Genomic DNA, 17580 nt, shown 5'->3' with positions numbered 1-17580 from the left:
TTAAATATTATTTGTCCAAACAGAATGAGTGCCCTCTAGTGGAGAAAATAGTTCCTAGTGTGACTAGTGAGTAGTTCCTTCATAGTTACTACTGTGAAAATAAAAGGATCATATCTTCGTTTTTCTGTAGTGATGGCCAAATGAAGCCTCATGAAGCAATGAAGCTTTGCAGCCAACTGGTTTGCACATGTAGCAAAGCTTCATGGTGCTTCATTTACTCTACGGCGCCATCAAGTGGTCTAGAAGCCCAAGAGGTCAATATTGTTAAGAATTCAATGGCTATTTGCTTAAGACAAAGATATGAATGTGCTTGTGTTAATAATTTAATATGTGAATAAAATACGACAAGTGCTAAGGATAATTTGTTATTCATTTTTATTTCGAAATAATAGCTTTCCCACAGAGGCTGGCTTTTAACGGTTTCTTTTTTTGGACAATATTTCACCAGCTTTAGAAAATATTCTTTCACAAGGCACAGATGAAGCTGGGGTGCAGAGAAATGTGAGTGCCACTCTATATAAATTTGGGTAGGTATTCTTTTGTGCCTCCCAGTACACTAATGGATTGTTCATTCTGTTGATGTTTGGTTCAGATAGGTACACACACTCACATTTATATTAAAGTAGTTTTTCTCCCTTACCTTATTGAAAGCAATCAAATCAAAATGTTCCCATACAGAGGAGGATCGCTTTTTTCGCGCAGGTTCTATCGCAAGCAAAGGACTAGGCTCGAAAAAAGATTGCACTGGTTGCACTGTTGCGCACAGATGTAACAAGTACAGGAGCCCGAAATCCACAAAATGTGAGATAACAGGCGATCGACATTGCGTTTTGCAACCAATTTTATACTGTAGTCTGTACTGTTATTGCCATGCGTGCCAAGCGTCGGATCACTTCCGAAGCGCTAATGATATCCAGCCGGCCGGCGAGGCTTCCCACGTAATCATCTCCAGGTTTTGCCGAAATGACGCACGCCTCGCTACAAGCTTTGTGGAAACGCCCCTCCCATTACTCGACACAAGCTTCGGAACCTCGGCCCATTTTCGTCCTATCACTAGTTTTCTGTGGTTAATTGGTACCAAATAAAAACTGGAAGAGTGGTTTAAATCTGCGCTTTCGAGTCATGTTGAAGGCAGTGCTCTATGTCAAATACTTCCATTTTTTACAGTGCTTCAAAGACGCCACGTGATTGAACAGGCTGTCGTGATCATAGAACGGCAAGTTTGCGTCTAATTGGTGTAATGGAGTCATGCGATTACAGTTGCGACTAGAGGTGTGTGAAATTTCCGATTCTTAGATTATTCGCGTTTCGGCCGTTGAAGATTCGAGAACGATTCACAAACATCCAAAATCCGGTTATGTAAATATGCCAAGTAAAGCGGAACTAAAACACAGTCAGAGCAGTCTTCGGGACGCAATGAGGAACGGACCGAGAGTAGACATCATGCTCAACTCATGTCGCTAGATAAAAAAAACAATAATACCTGACTGAGGCCGACAGCCACTACAAATCACACCACATAAAATGCTACGGTAGATATCACATGTATATAGAACTAGATCTGAAATGACAGCCTCGGTGGCGTTAGCATATGAATAGAAAACTAGATGCGAAATGTCAGACTTGCCGGCGTTAGTAAACAGCCGCCATCTTAAAGCTGTCGACTTCTCTGAAAGGCTGTTGTAGCAAACCTTCCGAGCAAACCTAATGAAGTTTTTATCTAAAATACTCCTAAATTGGCAAACTCTTGACTTGAATCTATCTTTAAATGATGAAACAGTCACATTTCACATTTCAAAAGTAGACAAAAGGGAAATTATGAAATAACTGGAGCAATTTTAACAACTTTAACGGTTGATTCACAACATTAAATTAAATGAAAGCTGCTGATACAGAATGAGGACTTGAGTATTTTATTTACTATTTTGATCTGTTAACTAGATACTGAAATAGTAGTTTAATTAAGCCTGAGAGGATTTTTGTACCAATTTTGTAACTAATGTACGAAATATTAAAACCAGCAAATGGGGGGGGGGGGGCATCATAATCGATTTATAGTTGAATCGTAATCGAATCACTAGGTGCCCCAAGATTCCCACCTCTAGTTGCGACGTCTCATTGGTGAAATTGGTAGAGCGACTCTTGGCATCACTGGCAAAAAAAAAATGTTTTTTTAATTAATAGGTAGAATAAAGAGGAAAAATGTAACGACTCTTGTGCAGCCCAAAGTAGTGGAGTAAGAGCGTTTTTTTCTTCACAAGTCTACTCAAGTAAAAGTAAAATGTATGGCTTAGTAAAAATACTCTTAGAAGTACAGCTTTCTCAAAAATTACTCAAGTAAATGCAGCGAAGTACATGTAACGTGTTACTACCCACCTCTGCAAACACTAATGGTGGCCAACCACTAGAGGGCAAGGCACTCTAATATCTACTCAGATTAGTCAAGAGGCACTGGCAAGATTGTGGTCATTAACAAATTACTTATTCTTCGCAGCCCGGTAGCAAGTGCGCCACAGACCGGTACCGGTCCCCGGCCCAGTGGTTGGGGGTCCTTGCTGTGGCTGAGCCTATTACATGACCATGTAGTGCCAAAAGATTATATTAATATACTGTAGAGGGGTGGAAGTGGCTAGAATTTATTGCCGGAACTCCATAACATAGTATGACGCAGAGCCATTTTTTTGGTAGGCGGGGGCGTTGGGCTTACCTCCCAAAACCACCGAAATGATAAAACCGCTTTTGGCATGGTTATAAATATAACACACAATAAAACGCAACAGGTTTTACAGTGGTTCGCAAGTTCCTCTCAGAATCAAGGATTCAATGCCGGGCTCCAGTGTGGAGTTTGCATGTTCTCACCAAGCCTGCATAGGTTTTCTCCTGGAACTCCGGTTTCCCCCCCACATCCCAAAACATGCATGTAGGCAGTAGGCTGATCAAACGCACTAACTTGTCCCTAGGTACAGTGTATCACAAAAGTACACCCCCCACATTTCTGCAGATATTTAAGTATATCTTTTCATGGGACAACACTGACAAAATGACACTTTGACACAATGAAAAGTAGTCTGTGTGCAGCTTATATAATAGAGTGAATTTACTTTCCCCCCAAAATAACTCAAAATATAGCCATTAATATCCAAACCCCTGGCAACAAAAGTGAGTACACCGCATGGGAATTACGTACATCCCTAAACGTCCAAATTGAGCACTGCTTGTCATATTTCCTCCAAAATGTCATGTAACTCATTACAGGAGTGCTGTCTAGTCAGACCATAGGACATGGTTCCAGTAATCCATGTGCTTTGTTGACATGTCTTCAGCAAACTGATTACGGGCTTTTGTTGTGTACCGTCTTCAGAAGAGGCTTTCTCCTGGGGTGACAGCCATGCACACCAATCTGATGTAGAGTACGGCGTATGGTCTGAGCACTAACAGGCTGACCCCCCACCTCTTCAATCTCTGCAGCAATGCTGACAGCACTCCTGTTACGTGTCACATGACATTTTGGAGGAAAAATGACAAGCAGTACTCAATTTAGACATTTAGGGATGTACATAGTTCCCATGCGGTGTAGTCACTTTTGTTGCCAGGGGTTTAGATATTAATGGCTATATTTTGAGTTATTGAGCTCTATTATACAAGCTGCACACAGGCTACTTTTAATTGTGTCAAAGTGTCATTTTGTCAGTGTTGTCCCATGAAAAGATATACTTAAATATATGCAGAAATGCGAGGGGTGTACTCACTTTTGTGATACACTGTATGACTGTGTGCGCCTCCTTATGCCTTGCAATTGGCTGGCAACCGGTAAAAATAACATTGTTACCTCTGAATGGTATAACGGAGTCGCAAGTTCATTTTTGCGACATCTCAATGGTGAAATTGGTAGAGCTACTGTCAGCATCTGGCAAAAGAAGAAAAAAAAATCAATATGTAGAATAAAGAGGGAAAATGTAACAACTAGGGCTGTCAAACCGCTTAAATTTTTTAATCGAGTTAATCACAGCTTACAAATTAATAAATCGTAATTAATTGCAATTTAAACCATCTTTAAAATATGCCATATTTTTCTGTAAATTATAGTTGGAATGGAAAGATAAGACACAAGACGGATATATACAGTGGGGAGAACAAGTATTTGATACACTGTCAATGGGTTTTCCCATTGGCAGTGTATCAAATACTTGTTCTCCCCACTGTACATTCAACATACTGTACATAAGTACTGTATTTGTTTCTTATAACAATAAATCCACAAGATGGAATTAACATTATTAGCATTCTTTCTGTTAAAGGGATCCACTGATGGAAAGACTTCTTAAAAGATAAATGTTAATGCAAGTTATAGTAATTTTATATTAAGACCCCTCTTAATGTTTTCGTTCTAATAAAATTTGTAAAATTTTCAATCAAAAAATAAACTAGTAGCTCACCATTATTGACATCGCTGAGCAGTGACGTCACATGGGCTCCCTGCCGTTCTTCCACAGTGTCTTTAACTACGCAAGGTAGTGATTGAAATACACTACAAGGTGTCAATGGTGAGTTTTAAATTACTTAGAAATCAAGCCAATGAGTGTGTTTTGTCCCTCGACTGACTTTGTTGTTCCCTGTTTACTGGTCCATACATTGTACACGGTCATTTGAGTGCTGGCTTCACAACGTACGAGACCTCTGATAGTGTATTTGTTGAGCTAAACGAAATGTTTGAAGAAAGTTTGACAAAAGTCTGAGTAAGTTTTATGTGTATTTTGCATGGCTATTTTGATTGTGAATGCCAGTTTTTTTTGCATTGTTGTTTAACTGTGTGAGAATAGGGCCTCATTAATACAGATTGAAGCGATTTTCTTTTTGTGAACATTGTTTTTTTTAATTGAGAGATAGGAATATTATTTTTGCTGTGCTTTCACTAAATTATACTTATGTTTGTTGTGAAGGAGTTGCTCAAGCTTATGCCAGTAAACTGCGCGGTCTAATGAACGCCTGTGTCCACTCGCCTTTCTATGCCTCTTAGCTCTCAATGTGCAAAAAACGGCGTCATTGTAATCTGTTTGAGGCAATGCATTAGCGGGTCATTCCGCACATGCATTAAATGCGTCAAATATTTTAACGTGATTGATTTAAAAAATTAATTGCCGGCCGTTAACGCGATAAATTTGACAGCACTAGTAACAACTCAAGTGTAGCCCAAAGTAGCGGTGTATGACTTCATCACAAATCTACTCAAGTAAAAATAAAAGTATTTTGTAGTAAAACTACTCTAAGGAATACATTTGTTTTTAAAGGTTACTCAAGTAAATGTAACACAGTAAATGTAACTCATTACTAGTCACTTCTGGGACTCAATAACATGAACAAAATACAATTGTCACTCAGAAACCCCAATGATGAGTTCAAAACCCAGTCAAATCCCAATAACACTCAAAAGACAGGTTACACAGGTTACTTCACCAAAAAACGAGGTATCCTCGTTCAATATTCAACAGTTGAATTTGTTGCAAAAAACTAAACTTAAAAAAGTGACTTTATTGTAAACATGAATACTCCAAATGCAGTGTACTGCAGAAGCTGGTCAATATCACAGTTACGTTATCATGACTCATGTTCAAGATGCACCTAAAATATTTGTTTTTCCTCCTTCAGCTAATATTGAGACCATATATTCTTTCAACCTGGAATATGATGGAAGAAGCCTCATTGCAATGGCAGCAGAGAGTGTCATCTTCTTTCTTTTCACCATATTGCTGGAGTACAAGTTCTTCATCCATAGGAGTGTACACCCTTGCCCTAAGATCCCTCTTGTCTCAGAGGATGAGGACGTGGCAAGGGAAAGGGAGAGAGTTGAAAGTGGTCAAGCTAATTCGGACATGCTCACCATGATAAATCTGACCAAAGTATACATTTGAAGTCATTTATCATCTTATATTACATTGTATTAACATGCCTCACTCTCATCAGTGCATGATATCACATTTATGGGCATCTTTCAGATTTACAATGATTACAGTACAGTAGCAGTCAATCAACTTTGCCTTGGGATTCCTCGTGGTGAGGTGAGGGTATAATGAACATTTTTACTGCAACAAGTCAAACATTGAAACCTGTTGCATAAGCAAATAATTATTAATAGAAGAGCCCAGATGAACAATGTCAGAAGTAGTATTATAAAAGCATTTAGGTTTCAAAGCATTTACATTTCAGGTTTCAATCATCCATATATAAATATTTTTTTAAGATGAAGAATAAAATAAATTATTTTACCCCCAAATAAACTTGTAGAATTAAAAAAAAAAAACAACAACAACACAAAAGTACCACATTCGGAAATAGATTATTCAACCTTTTTTCTTTCAGGGCAGCCAACTGACTTCAGAAGTTCCCTGTAGTGGCAGGATAAACAGGCCATTTGACGGAACGAATCCATTTTGATTCGTTCAGTAAAAATATTCGTTCAAACGAATCGTTCGCCCCCCCACACCCCACTAATGAATTGTTCCTTTAGTGAACGGGAAGTGACGTCGCCGAACGAATCACCAAAGCAGGGCCATATAAAGAGGGTTGCGACACTCCCATAGGCATCCATTATACGATTTTACTTCCGGGTTTTCCAGGAACTGGAGCCTCGGGTAGTTCCAAACATGGCCTGACGAGGGCGGACCGCATTCATACGAATGGCTGACTGTTAAGTATATTCGGAGGTAAGTTGATGATAAAAACGGTCCCTTTTGAATTTTGAACAGGCTGCATTCTATCAGAGGCGCTTTATGATGTACTGGTATATGTTGAGCTTTATTTGTATGTGCGTGGCGTAAGTATACTGTACATATATGTTATCTTGGTGACAAGCGATTTTCTCCCAACTTTTTAAGCTGACTCTGCTAACTGGGAATGTATCGCCAGGGATAAATTCATTTAGTCGCGACCTCTTTTAAATTGTCATCTCTTTCAGAGGCCCTTTGTGATGTCCACAGTCATCTACAGTGGGGCAAATAAGTATTTAGTCAACCACTAATTGTGCAAGTTCTCCCACTTGAAAATATTACAGAGGCCTGTAATTGTCAACATGGGTAAACCTCAACCATGAGACAGAATGTGGAAGAAAACAACTGAAAATCACATTGTTTGATTTTTAAAGAATGTATTTGCAAATCATGGTGGAAAATAAGTATGTGGTCAATACCAAAAGTTCATCTCAATACTTTGTTATGTACCCTTTGTTGGCAATAACGGAGGCCAAACGTTTTCTGTAACGCTTCACAAGCTTTTCACACACTGTTGCTGGTATTTTGGGCCATTCCCCCATGAAGATCTCCTCTAGAGCAGTGATGTTTTAGGGCTGTCATTGGGCAACACGGACTTTGAACTCCCTCCTCACCCTGTGGCGTCAAAATGATAACAAGATAGATGAGCAAAAATCCCAGAATCATACGGGGTGACCTAGTAAATTGCCTACAGAGAGTTGGGACTACAGTAACAAAGGCTACTATCAGTAATACAGTGCGCCGCCGGGGACTCAAATCCTGCACTGCCAGACGTGTCCCCCTGCTGAAGAAAGTACACGTCCAGGCCCGTCTGCAGTTCGGTAGAGAGCACTTAGATGATCCAGAAGAGGACTAAGAGAATGTTTTATGGTCTGGACGTGTACTTTCTTCAGCATGGGGACACGTCTGGCAGTGCAGGATTTGAGTCCCTGGCGGCGCATTGTGTTACCGATAGTAGCCTTTGTTACTGTGGTCCCAGCTCTCTGTAGGTCATTCACTAGGTCCCCCCGTGTGGTTGTGGGATTTTTGCTCACCGTTCTTGTTATCATTTTGACACCACGGGGTGAGGAGGGAGTTGAAAGTCCGTGTTGCCCAACGACAGCCCCAAAACATCATTGCTCTGGAGGAGATATGCATGGAGGAATGGGCCAAAATACCAGCAACAGTGTGTGAAAAGCTTGTGAAGAGTTACAGAAAACATTTGGCCTCCGTTATTGCCAACAAACGGTACATAACAAAGTATTGAGATGAACTTTTGATATTGACCAAATGTTTATTTTCCACCATGATTTGCAAATACATTCTTTAAAAATCAAACAATGTGATTTTCTGGGGGGGGGGGTTCTCCACATTCTGTCTCTCATGGTTGAGGTTTACCCATGTTGACAATTACAGGCCTCTATAATATTTTCAAGTGGGAGAACTTGCACAACTAGTGGTTGACTAAATACTTATTTGCCCCACTGTATCTTTGTGAGTATTGGTAGACGACTGGCTTTCACGTGCTAATTAGCTCAATTTTGTAAGCTGTGAGCTAAGATATCACGCTCATGGAAGATTACCAAGTCAATGCCTGACAACCTGTATTCTTTACACCAAAATGTTTGACATTATATTTTAGAGATCTGTATAGATTGAAAAGTGATGTCAACAAACAATAAACACAAATTTATAGTAGAAAACTAATTTAATGGTTTAAAAAAAATATATATATATATGTAGGTCACCTTTTAATGATCCGCTTCCGCTGGGTACTGCTGCTTGTGCCTGCTGGCTGTGGGCACGAAACCCATTTGTCAAATAGCAAAAAACATATTAAAAAAAATATAAAAAAAGCCTTATACTTCATGTTTTGGCGGGTGACCATTGCCATCCATTTTTTTCTGCTGCTCTTGTTCTTTGGGGAAACCGTGCGGCAAAACCAACCATCACAGGCCACTCATCTATAAAATGTTAGGTGTTATCAAAGGGTAATAAGTTATTGTTATGCATTACACATGTTACAGAAAATAATACATTTTTGTTCCTGTCTTGTAATCATTTCTGTTGTTGTTGCTTGGGTCCAAGCTAAATGAAAAATGCCTCTAAAAAGGTACAGGTTTGGTTTTGCTAAAATTAGAGGCTATATTCAAAATTTGAGTTAAGCGGGAAATATTTGTTAAACGTAATTTCTTTGTGTTTCAGGTCAAACAGTCTATAAAATAAGAAGGAATATGTACACACACACACACATATATAAGCATAAGAAAGTACAACAGTAAAGAAAAGTGGAAAATGGAATTTAAAAGTCGTGACCTTAAACTTTTTGGGAAACAAAAATGTTTTTATATGTCAATGTGATCAAATAAACTTGGATGTCCCATTTAGAACTTTGAAAAACAGTATTCTTGTTGTGAAAAAAGAAAAACCTGAATCATCTTGCATTTCAATGTAAAAGTTGATTTCTCGTGCTAATACTAAGACAAACACCAAACTTTCCCTCCACATGGGAAAGTTCCCTTCTGCGTAAGAGTTTACCCAGTTTTAAGTTGTCGCCTTACCCCTTCAAATGTAAAACTAGCATTGAAATATACACTCACCAGCCACTTTATTAGGTACACCATGCTAGTAACAGGTTGGACCCCCTTTTGCCTTCAGAACTGCCTCAATTCTTCGTGGCTTAGATTCAACAAGGTGCTGGAAGCCTTCCTCAGAGAGTTTGGTCCATATTGACATGATGGCATCACACAGTTGGTGCAGATTTGTCGGCTGCACATACATGATGCGAATCTCCCGTTCCACCACATCCCAAAGATGAGGCCATTTGAGTACAGTGAACTCATTGTCATGTTCAAGAAACCAGTCTGATCCTGCTGAAAGTAGCCATCAGAAGTTGGGTACATTGTGGTCATAAAGGGATTGACATGGTCAGCAACAATACTCAGGTAGGCTCTGGCGTTCCAACGATGCTCAATTGGTACCAGGGGGCCCAAAGAGTGCCAAGAAAATATTCCCCACACCATTACACCACCACCACCAGCCTAAACCATTGATACAAGGCAGGATGGATCCATGGTTTCATGTTGTTGACGCCAAGTTCTGACCCTACCATCCGAATGTCGCAGCAGAAATCGAGACTCATCAGACCAGGCAACGTTTTTTCCAATCTTCTGTTGTCCAATTTCGATGAGCTTGTGCAAATTGTAACCTCAAGTTTCCTGTTCATAGCTGAAAGGAGTGGCACCCGGCGAGGTCTTCTGCTGCTGTAGCCCATCTGCAAAGTTCGACGTACTGTACGTTCAGAGATGCTCTTCTGCCTACCTTGGTTGTAACGGGTGGTTATTTGAGTTACTGTTGCCTTCCTATCAGCTCGAACCAGTCTGGCCATTCTCCTCTGACCTCTGGCATCAACAAGGCATTTCCGCCCACAGAACTGCCGCTCACTGGATATTTTTTCTTTTTCGGACCATTCTCTGTAAACCCTAGAGATGGTTGTGCGTGAAAATCCCAGGTGATCAGCAGTTTTTGAAATACTCAGACCAGCCCTTCTGGCACCAACAACCATGCCACATTCAAAGTCACTCAAATCACCCCATACTGATGCTCGGTTTGAACTGCAGGAGATTGTCTTAAACCATGTCTAGATGCCTACAGGCACTGAGTTGCCGCCATGTGATTGGCTGATTAGAAATTTAGTGTTAACGAGCAGTTGGACAGGTGTACCTAATAAAGTGGCTGGTAAGTGTATGTTATAATGCAATGACATAATCAAACTCGTACTTCGATAGGCGATTTTATCCATTTTCCCATAAATGTCGCAATTACCGCTGTCAGTTCAATTGAAAACCAATACAGCGGTGCTTGTGCTTGGAACTACCCACACGTGACCAGCTGGGGCGACATCAAAGAGTGTCACAACCTTCTCAATATGGCCCTCCCCTGCACCAAAGCAACTTAACAGAATGGGAAGTGACATTGCTTGGTCCCTCCCCCCCTTACACACAGGCTCCTCATTGGCCGCTTGTCGTAGATTCCTAAGTGAGTGTCACTGAGTGACGAATGCTATTATTCTGTTTCCCATTCCCACATCCCACCGCTGCAATAGTGAGAGTGAACTTCCACGTTGTGTGTCCAAGGGCGTAGGTTTGCATAGGGAGGGTAGGGACATAACACTACAATTCTCAGGATGCTCAAATTGTCCCCACCAACTTTTAAGCAACCTTATTTGCATTATATGAGTTCAGTGATATAACAGACCCTACTATTAGTAAATGAATTATTTTCATTATGTTTAGACTTACATTTATCGCTTTTCATTTGCTGAATGGTCCATTTCCCTCCCCCCCAAACGCACATTTGATTGGCTGATGACTTGACCAGAGGTGGGTAGAGGAGCCAAATAAATTCACATTAAGAGTAGCGTTACTTGTAAGTAATATTACTCAAGTAAAAGTAGTCATCAAAAACATTATTCAAGTACAAGTAAAAAAAAGTGTTTGTTGAAAATAATACTCGAGTAATGAGTAACATTGTGAGTAACTGCTTACAGTGTTTTTTTTTTGTTTTTTTTTAAATCATAATATATTTTTTTCCTCAGCACAATTTGATTGATTTGAACTGTTGTTATTATTACTATATTATTATTATTATAACCTACTACATGACCATATTAGGCCAAAATAATGACCCCCCCCCAAAAAAATCCTACAATTCAGACCAGAACAACAATATGAAGCAAAGAGCGCGAGTGCCTTCGAGTTGAGAAAAAAACATTTTTAACTCCGATTGGTATAATGGAGTCATGTGGTTGTTTCGACGTCTCATTGGTGAAACTGAGACGCCCACTGTTGGTATCTCTTGCAATAATATAGTCAATATGTAGAATGAAGATGAAAAATGTAACAACTCTAGTGTGAGCCAATGTAGTGAAGTAAGAGTAGTGTTTCTTCACAAACCTACTCAAGTAAAAGTGAAAAGTATTGTGTGTTAAAACTACTCTAAGAATTACATTTTACTAGAAAAAGTTACTCAAGTAAATGTAACTAAGTACATATAACACGTTAGTACCCAGTCCTGGACTTGACCCAACCCGCCTCCTCCGCCCCCTTCGAAAAGGAGGGATATTAGAAGTGTTCGCTGCTTGCCACTAATGTAAAAATACGTCAATGTTGCAGAGGTGGGGCAGAGCCGTATAAAGACAGTCACGATACTCTTTAATGTCGCCGCAGGTGGTCACGTGGTTCCTGTAGGGTGTGGGTAGTTCCAAGCACAAGCAGCGCTGTAGTGGTTTTCAATGGAACTGACCGCGGTAATTGCGACATTTATGGGGAAAATGGATGAAATCGCATATCTAAGTACGAGTTTCATAATGTCATTGCATTATAACATATTTAAATGCTAGTTATACATTTGAAGGGGTAAGGCGACATCTGAAAACTATGTAAACTGTTACGCAGAAGGGAACTTTCCAATGTGGAGTGAAAGTTTCATGTTTGTGTCAGCATTAGCACAAGAAATCGACTTTTACATTGAAATGCAAGATGATTTCGGCTTGGCTTTTCTTTTTTTTCACAACAAGAATACTGTTTTTCCAGAGAATGTCTAGATTTCCTTGATTCACCTATAATAATATATATACCTATAGTGATATATTAAAAATAACACCATGAATAACATATTTTGTTCCCAAGTTCTAAATGGCACATCCTAGTTTGTTTCGTCGCATTGACATATAAAAACACTTTTGTCTCCCAAAAAGTTTGAGGTCACGACTTTTAAATTATATTTTCCACTTGTCTTTACTGTTGTACTTTCCAAACATATGGCAGAAAACACAGACAAGACTGAAAAAGCAGTTTCTGCTCTTGCGCTCCTCTTTAAAAGACTGAAGTATTTCAAGCCAAAACAACTGTTGTGTTTGATAGAAAAATATGTCTATATGCTGCCATAGCACATTCATGGCGCATTAAGCCCCCGAACTATTTTCAATTTGTCCGTTTTACCCTGAAAATCCCCGTTTACAGACGTCGCGCAACCGCTTTTGTTTCAACCTAGCCATAACAAGAAGGTAAGTAATTATATTTATTATTCGAAATGTCTGTCATTTTTAACTTAGAACTATAAATTGATGTCTAATATTTAGTTTAAAAAATTATTCACTTGCATATTTTAAACTTATAAACAAATGACGTCACAATGAAAAATTTGGCATCTGTAAAAAAGTCATGGATATCTACCTCATAATTATCGCTTAATTTTATTTTTTGTTACTGTCGCATTTTCCCCGATATGTTAGATGATAAATAATCGATCCAAACAAAGAAAAACAGAAAAATAACCTTTGAAAGGGTAACTATATGAAAAAGAAAATCTCAACCACTCCTTGTTGTCTGCGATTTCTGCATCGGGACCCTTGCTATATCACCAAGTTTCACCCATAAAATCCAAAAAAATCTGGCTGTGGCCATTCACAGCTGTGTCTTGACACTCGGTGATACATGCTACATGGAATTTTTGGATCGAAACAAGGTAAGTACGTGATAATATCTTGTTAAAATCGTGGCGTCTTTAATACTGCTCTCATGTGCTCTCGCCTCCAGTTAGGGTTTTGCTGTTTAAAAACATTTTTTTTTTTTTTTTTATAATGCCCTCCTGTTCAAAATTTTTCTTCCCCCAGAAAATTGAGATTTTCAGCTTTCCAATTATGTATCACACATGTATATCGGACAATTTTGAAATTTGGACAAATTGGGGATCTCAGATCGGAACTTCAAGTCACTTGAGTGTTTTCCGGCATATATATGTGCGTGTGTGTACATATTCCTTATTTTATAGACTGTTTGACCTGAAACACAAAGAAATTATGTTTAACAAATATTTCCTGCTTAACTCAAATTTTGAATATCACCTCTAATTTTAGCAAAACCAAACCTGTACCTTTTTAGAGGCATTTTTCATTTAGTTTGGACCCAAGCAACACAAATAAAATGATTACAAGACAGGAACAAAATTGTATTATTTTCTGTAACATTGTATAATGTATAACAATCACAAGTTATTACCCTTTGATAATGAAAAACATTTTTTATTTAACAATTGGTGAAAATGGTGTCATGGTTCATTATTTACACCTAACATTTTATAGATCAGTGGCCTCTGATGGTTGGTTGCACTGTTGTTAATCTTACTGAAAAAAAGTAATTAATTATAGTTACAAATTACTTCTCCCAAAAAGTAATTGCATTAGTAACTCAATTACCCGAATGTAAGAGTAATTAGTTACTTGGCAAAGTAATTGGTGATAATTACTTTTTTTTTTTCCTCAAAAAAAAAAAACATTGGCCACACTATGTGAAGTTTTTTGGTACAATTGGCCCGAGCCCAATTCTTTACCCTAATTTACCCTTCACCCTGAATCAACTGTTAAAAGTTGTTAAAATTGCTCCCATTATTGCATTAGTTCCCTTCTCTCTACTTTCGACAAATGAAAGTTATAAAACTATTTCATCATTTAAAGATAGATTCAAGTCAAGATTTTGCCGATTTAGAAGTATTTTAGATAAAAAGTTACTTAGGTTCGTTAGGAAGGTTCTCTACAAAAGAACAGTAATAAAAGGTCTACTGCTTTAAGATGGCGGCTGTTTACTAATGCATCTAGTGCCGTGTCTGTCATTTTGCATCTAGTTATATCTATATATAGTATATGCAGTGTTGTTAATTTTACTTTAAAATAGTAATTAATTACAGTTACAAATTACTTCTCCCAAAAAGTAATTGCGTTAGTAACTCAGTTACCTGAATGTAAGAGTAATTAGTTACTTGGCAAAGTAACTAGTGATATTTTTTTTTTCTCTCAAAAAAAAAACAAGAAACAAAAAAAAAAAACAAAAAAAAAAAAACAGGTCACACAATGTGAAGTTTAAAGGATTTGGGGGACAATTGGCCCTACCCCAATTCTTTACCCTCCACTTAACTAGACACAAGGGTATTGCGATAACTAGCTAGTAACCTTTGCTATGTGTGGAAGTCATTTAAAGTTGTGAATCAACCGTTAAAGTTGTTAAAATTGCTCCCGCTATTGCATTAGTTCCCTTCTGTCTACTTTAAACATGTGTAAGTTTTAAAACTGTTTCATCATTTAAAGATAGATTTAAGTTAAGATTTTGCCGATTTAGAAGCATTTTAGATTAAAAAAAAAAAAAGTTACTTAGGTTCGCTAGGAAGGATCTCTACATCAGGGCCTTCCTGAGAGGTCTACTGCTTTAAGATGGCGGCTGTTTACTAACGCATGTAGTCCTTAAAACATGTTGGCAATGCAGCTGTGTCAGTTTTGCATCTAGTTTTATAATATGATATCTACCGTGTCATGTGGGCGTAGTTTGTCGGTTATGGCTACAGTCAGGTATTATTGGAGCCACCTAGCATCGCGGTTGCAACGGCGTCTTCCCCACTGCTGCTCTGCTCTCGTCCCCGTGAGTCCGTTTCTCTCAGACTTTTTTTATTCAACCAACTTAGTAACGCATAGTAACGCACGCCTTTCCCGCCTCAGTAACGGTAACGGCGTTGCCAAGATGAGAAAAGTAATTAATTAGATTACTCATTGCTGAAAAAAATAACGCCGTTATATTGTAACGCCGTTATTAACAACACTGGTTGGTTGTGCAGCATGGTTTCCACAAAGAATTAGAGCAGCAGAAAAAATGGATGGCAATGGTCAGCCTTCAAAACATGAAATAAAAGGCTTTTTTAATATGTGTTTTTTTTTTGTTTGTTTTTTTTGCTATTGAAAAATGGGCTTCGTGCCCACTGCCAGCAGGCACCAGCAGCAGTCCACAGCAGAAGCGGATCATTAAAAGGTGAACTAAAAAAAAACATTAAATTAGTTTTCTATTATAAATTTGTGTTTATTGTTTGTTGACTATCACTTTTCAATCTATACTGATCTCTAAAATATAAAAATGTCAAACATTTTGGTGTAAAGAATACAGGTTGCCAAGCATTGACTTGGTACCCTTCCATGAGGGTAAAACCTCGAAGCATACAAAATAAAGATACACGATAATATCGGCTACCGATAATTATCGGCCGATAATGGCAATTATGACGTCACACAGATAATACAGATAATAAAAAAATCAACCGATAATGCAATCCGATAATTATATACTTGATTTAGCCTCCAAATGTGCGCAACCAAGCAGTTTTCTCCACTTCTTCACTGCCGCCTGCTCAACCCCTCCCCTCTCTGAAGCCCCTGTGGGAGGAGGGGTTTAGGAGTACGGCGTCATAGAGGAGGCGGTGTTACACATCAGTGTTGACACTGTTGAGGCGCTCTCAGTAGCGTGCGTTGCTTTTCCCGTGTGTGAAATGAAATAAACGATGCTCTCGCCATCTACAAAACAGTTCCTCAAGGCCTAAAGAAAGCGTCCTCATTGAACACCACTAGCACTAACCCAGCAGCCATTTAAAACTGCATCACAATGATTTTTGGAACGAATATGAGGCTGCTGCTAGCATGAATGCTAAAGCTATTGTTAACAAATAAACTATAAAGGAAGCTACGGGGCTTGTGACGATACAGCGACGCTGCGGTCCTCTTGGAGTCGGGGGGTTTGGGAATGCAGCCCAAAGCGAGTGGTAAACTCCCATCTATGGCTAAACACCTCACGAGATCGATAGTTGACAAGTAGCTGTCTTCCGACGGAGCCCGCCGGTCCGGCAGGCCGCCGCCTCGCCCTAGGCGGGTAGAGGATGAGAGCAGAGCCATGCACCGAATGCGCCGCAGCGAGCCGGCCGGGGCGGGCGGATATCCGGTACGAACTTAGCTGCCGCCGCCACTCCGGTTCAAGACAGAGGCCTGCGCGGGTGCTAATTTGGCAGCCGGGCGGACTGAAGGGCACAGGCGGGAGGAAATTCCCGAAATGACCCGATAGCCAAATCCCTGGATGAAAAAATAATGCCGTTTATACGACCACGATTCTTCGTGAAAGACATGCCGATCACATCAGTTTTACCACGGACATTTACACAGGTGATGTCAACAAACCATGTTTATCATGACTGCACAGTGGTTAGTTGATAATTGTAACATGCACCAAACGACACAAAGAAGTCATCCAATCAGTAATGCATTCAGTACGCTTTAAATTTATGACGTCTTAATCAGATCATTCTTCTTAAATCTAGTCAAATCATTTTCCCCATCTTGTTTGAGTGTTGAAGACTAGTTGAATGCGCCAGATTATTCCACTTACTTGAACTAAATATTGCAATTTGTTCTTACTAAGCCCAAACATCTAAAAAAATAAGGTCATTTTCACCTAAATCAAGAAAAAATTGCTTTCAAATAATGTTTTGAACCATACATATTCTTGAATAAAGAACATTTCTGACAAGTTTTTTTTTTTTTTTTTTTTTTTTAGGATTATGTATAATAATTTATTGCTTAAAATAAGGCTGTTAATCTTATTTTCAGCTGGCCATTTTTCTTCAAGAAATCTGAGTGAAATATACTTGAAGTGCTGGCAGTTAATTTAACTTATTTCCAATAGATTTACACTGAAAACAAGGGACTTTAACTAGTCTTAAGGAGCTGTGTTTTTGCTGTGTAGTAATGTTATACTGTAGGAATGGCATACTTTTAAAGCCATTTTTGTGCAATTTATGTATTTACTCTGTAAGTAATTGTTGCCAAAAGTTTACCATTACACAATGTCAGACAATCTGTCTTTATTTAGATGTTGGAATTTACTACTACTACTACTTGTTCACATTTGATGTTGAAAAAAAAGAGCAATATTATTTTTGCACAGCAATATTTTCTCTTGTGTATACTTTA

At 38.8% G+C, this 17580-nt stretch overlaps 1 protein-coding gene across 1 annotated transcript in view; it reads left to right on the top strand.

Annotated features, from left to right (window-relative positions):
• LOC130912457 (phospholipid-transporting ATPase ABCA1-like) overlaps window positions 1-17580 on the top strand; it is a 235362-nt gene that overhangs the window by 174289 nt on the left and 43493 nt on the right. The window contains exons 34-35 of the mRNA XM_057830569.1: window positions 5658-5897; window positions 5994-6056. Coding sequence (XP_057686552.1) covers window positions 5658-5897; window positions 5994-6056 — 303 coding nt within the window. The remainder of the gene's footprint in view (window positions 1-5657; window positions 5898-5993; window positions 6057-17580) is intronic.

The sequence above is a fragment of the Corythoichthys intestinalis genome, chromosome 1 (assembly GCF_030265065.1).
Source record: "Corythoichthys intestinalis isolate RoL2023-P3 chromosome 1, ASM3026506v1, whole genome shotgun sequence".
Taxonomy (NCBI): Eukaryota; Metazoa; Chordata; class Actinopteri; order Syngnathiformes; family Syngnathidae; genus Corythoichthys; species Corythoichthys intestinalis.
The sequence above is the reverse complement of the archived record's forward strand: the minus strand, read 5'-3'. Positions and strand labels throughout refer to the sequence as shown.